This window comes from Oncorhynchus keta, unplaced genomic scaffold, assembly GCF_023373465.1.
Source record: "Oncorhynchus keta strain PuntledgeMale-10-30-2019 unplaced genomic scaffold, Oket_V2 Un_scaffold_7639_pilon_pilon, whole genome shotgun sequence".
In the NCBI taxonomy this organism is placed as follows: domain Eukaryota; kingdom Metazoa; phylum Chordata; class Actinopteri; order Salmoniformes; family Salmonidae; genus Oncorhynchus; species Oncorhynchus keta.
The window spans coordinates 80,911-85,436 of record NW_026290996.1 but is presented as its reverse complement, the minus strand read 5'-3'; the positions used below and the strand labels follow the sequence as shown (position 1 = coordinate 85,436).

The window sequence follows — 4,526 nt, the reverse complement described above, 5'->3', positions numbered from 1 at the left end:
AACTGCTTGTGATTTGAAGAAGAGACTACCAGTTCATCACAGACACTAGTTGATAGCGCCCAACCAGAGCTTCTAACTACATTGTTTTAGATTGCCTTCTGGCATGTTTGGAAAGCATATTTGCTTATTTGAAATGGGTCGAATCTATGTATTCTTTGGTGTGGTTGAATAGTGATTATATTATTTATTTATTTTTTACCTCAGCTGCATTATCCAGTCAGCAGATGGCAACGTGTGTATTTTATGTCGGGGGATGCTGTGTGACGTATAAACCAGTGGACGGACAGTACTGTCGGGGGATGCTGTGTGACGTATAAACCAGTGGACGGACAGTACTGTCGGGGGATGCTGTGTGACGTATAAACCAGTGGACGGACAGCTTCTTTTGTTCACAACAAGCCTGGTGAACTTGGGCAACTTGCTAGACAGACATAGTCGAATTCGAGACACGTTCTGTGTATATTAGACACTGTTTGTTTTTTAAACACACGAACATGTCTACGTGTTAACCTGTTTTATTCCACATAGTTAGCTAGCTATTTTAGCTAATGCTATCTAGCTAGCTAACATCCCCGACCATGAGCTCAGTCATTTACTCCCCCACCTTCTAAAGAAGAGGAGGTCTGCTGGACGGAGAAAGAAGCTCCCGTGAAAGATAAGAAGGAAGAGGAAGCTGTTACGTTGTTTTGTCGGGTAGGTGGCTTGCTAAGTTAGCATTAGCAACTAACCTAAGGTTCATTCTATCTACCTAGTTAACGTCCCCGACCATGAGTTCACTAAGCTACTCCACCACTTCTAAAGAAGACGTCTGCTGGACGGAGAAAGAAGCTCTGGGGCTGAACATTATCGTAAAAGAAGAAGAAGAAGAAGAGGATGATATTAGAGTGAAAGGAGAGGAAGGTGAAGAAGAGGAGGATATTAGAGTGAAAGGAGAGGAAGGTGAAGAAGAGGAGGATATTAGAGTGAAAGGAGAGGAAGGTGAAGAAGAGGAGGATATTAGAGTGAAAGGAGAGGAAGAAGAGGATGCAGTGTTAAGAGTGAAGAAGGAGGAGGAGGAGGAGGTCACAGTAAAAGAAGAAGAGGAAGACTATTTCAAAATAATAAAGGAGGAAGAGGAGGAGGCTATTACATTGAAAGAAGAAGAAGAAGTTCTAGTGAAAGGAGAGGAAGAACCTTTTAGAGTGGAAGAGGAGGATATCTCAATAAAAGAGGAAGATGTCTTGGGAGAGGAGGAGACTGAACATCTACATCTGATTGACACCAGTAAGTAAAAACAGGGGCACAAACTCTGCAGTTATGGAACCAAAGTGTAGTTTTAAAGGGGCATTCTACTGAACTACCCAGCTGTTTAGTCTATTTAACTGGTTCTCACTTCATTCATCTGGAACGACCCTAAAGGGGCAGGCATTCTACTGAACGACCCTGCTGTTTAGTCTATTTAACTGGTTCTCACTTCATTCATCTGGAACGACCCTAAAGGGGCATTCTACTGAACGACCCAGCTGTTTAGTCTATTTAATTGGTTCTCACTTCATTCATCTGGAACGACCCTAAAGGGGCAGGCATTCTACTGAACGACCCTGCTGTTTAGTCTATTTAACTGGTTCTCACTTCATTCATCTGGAACGACCCTAAAGGGGCATTCTACTGAACGACCCAGCTGTTTAGTCTATTTAACTGGTTCTCACTTCATTCATCTGGAACGACCCTAAAGGGGCAAGCATTCTACCAGTCTACTGGCATTCTGGCATTCTACCAGTCTACTGGTTCCTGTTCTCACTTCATTCATATGGAACGACCCTGCTGTTTAGTCTATTTAACTGGTACTCACTTCATTCATCTGGAACGACCCTAAAGGGGCATTCTACTGAACAACCCTGCTGTTTAGTCTATTTAACTGGTTCCTGTTCTCACTTCATCCATATGGAACGACCCTGCTGTTTAGTCTATTTAACTGGTTCCTGTTCTCACTTCATCCATATGGAACGACCCTGCTGTTTAGTCTATTAAATCAAATCAAATGTATGTATATAGCCCTTCGTACATCAGCTGATATCTCAAAGTACAGAAACCCAGCCTAAAACCCCAAAAAGCAAGCAATGCAGGTGTAGAAGCACAGTGGCTAGGAAAAACAATGCAGGTGTAGAAGCACGGTGGCTAGGAAAAACAATGCAGGTGTAGAAGCACGGTGGCTAGGAAAAACAATGCAGGTGTAGAAGCTTTGCAACTTTGTAACATTGCGCAAGTTGACTGCAGGTATTTACTTTTAAGTAAATTTACAAAGTAGATACAAATATTAACATGTATAGAAAAACTTCAAATAGTTTAAAGTATTGATGGTAGTGATGGTTAAAGATGCAACGAGGGGGGGCCACCAACAAAATGGGTTTGGTACATGGAGAGTCCTGGACAGAGTATTGATGGTACTGTAGAGATGGTTAAAGATGCAACGAGTGGGGGGCACCAACAAAATGGGTTTGGTACATGGAGAGTCCTGGACAGAGTATTGATGGTTAAAGATGCAACGAGTGGTGGGGGGCACCAACAAAATGGGTTTGGTACATGGAGAGTCCTGGACAGAGTATTGATGGTTCTGTAGAGATGGTTAAAGATGCAACGAGTGGGGGGCACCAACAAAATGGGTTTGGTACATGGAGAGTCCTGGACAGAGTATTGATGGTTCTGTAGAGATGGTTAAAGATGCAACGAGTCGGGGCCACCAACAAAATGGGTTTGGTACATGGAGAGTCCTGGACAGAGTATTGTCCATCAGTCGCTGTGGATGGAGGGGAACATTAAATATAGAGTCCTGGATAGAGTCCTGTCCATCATTCGCTTCAGGTTAAGAGCGTTGGGCTAGTAACCGAAAGGTTGCTGGTTCGAATCCCCGAGCCAACTAGGTGAAAAATATGTGAATGTGCCCTTGAGCAAGGTTCTTAAACCCTAATTGATCTAATTGATCATTTCAATATATTTCATTCAGGTCTCATTCAATTTCAGTTTCATTCAGGTCTCTGTTTAACTACACACTCTGTATTTTATTGAGGGATCTAGTCTAGATTAAACCTCATAGGAAGGCTGATTTACCATGTGAAGGTTTCATTCAGGTCTCTGTTTAGTATTTAGCTAAATACTCTTGTTTGTCTTTGGCAGGAGAGAGACCAGATTCTCATTCTGACAGCGGGAAGAGTTCTTCAGGGGAACCAGACTCAGAGACGCCCAAACCAGCAAGAAAACATCACTGCTCCCACTGTGGAAAGAGTTTTTGGTGGTTAGGGCACCTTAGACACCATAAGAGAACGCACACAGGGGAGAAGCCCTACCCATGCTCCCAGTGTGGAAAGAGATTTACCATGTTAGGGAACCTGAAACAGCATGAGAGGACACACACTGCAGAGAGGCCTTTTAAATGTTCCAAGTGTGGAAAGAGTTTTACCTGGTTACGGTACCTCAATAAGCATGAAGAAATACATACAGCAGGGAGGAAGACCTGCCAATGCTCTCAGTGTGGAAAGAGATTTACTACGTTAGGGTACCTGAAAACACACAAGAGAATACACTCCGGAGAGAAGCCTTACCAATGCTCCCAATGTGGAATGACTTACAACCAGTTAGGGAACCTGAAATCACACGAGAGAATACACACGGGAGAAAAGCCCTTCCAGTGCTCCCAGTGTGGAAAGAGATTTACTGGTTCAAAGAACCTGAAATTGCATGTGAGAATACATCGAGATAAACATGAAAATACACAGGAGGGGAAGGAGGAGGAGAAGACATACCACTGCTCTCATTGCGGAAAGACATTTTCCCGGTCAGAGGACCTGAAATCACATGAGAGAATAGAGAGGCTGTGTTCCGACTTGAGTTTTTGACTTAGAATGTGTTTCTTCTTCAAGCCACATGAAATCATATTGTACACTGAGTACACCAAACATTAGTCTCACCTTCCCGATATTGAGTTCCACCCTCCCCCCATTCAGCCCTCAGAACAGCCTCCATTCATCGGAGCATGGACTACACGGTGTTGAAAGCCTTCTACAGGGATACTGGCCTATGTTGACTCCAATGCTTCCCATAGTTGTGTCAATTTGGCTGGATGTCCTTTGGGTAGTGGACCATTCTTGATACACGTGGGATACTGTTGAGCTTGAGAAACCCCAGCCTGGCACCTACTACTATACCCAGGTCAAAGGCAATGAGATCTTTTGTCTTGTCCATTCACCCTCTGAATGGCGCATACACACAATCCAGGTTTAAAATGTTTTCGTTAACCTTTCTCCTCCATATCATATAAACTGATTGAAGTGGATAGAACACACAGAACACACAGAACACATAGAACACATAGAACACACAGAACACATAGAACACAGTGATCTGTGAGCTTCTCTGACAGCTGGTGCTTAAAGCTAGTGAGGGAGGTAAGAGTCTCCAGCTTCAGAGATTTTTTTGCAGTTTGTTCCAGTCATTGGCAGCAGAGAACTCGAAGGAGAGATGGCCAAAGGAAGAATTGGCTTTGGGGGTGA

The 4,526-nt window shown here is 43.6% G+C and overlaps 1 protein-coding gene across 1 annotated transcript; it reads left to right on the top strand.

The window, feature by feature from the left end:
* Positions 1–333: 333 nt before the first annotated feature.
* LOC118370437 (zinc finger protein OZF-like) lies at positions 334–4,526 on the top strand. Its single transcript, XM_052517387.1, has 2 exons — positions 334–1,263; positions 3,154–4,526. The coding sequence occupies exons 1-2, from the start codon at positions 768–770 to the stop codon at positions 3,870–3,872; spliced, it is 1,215 nt and encodes a 404-aa protein (XP_052373347.1). The 5' UTR covers positions 334–767; the 3' UTR covers positions 3,873–4,526.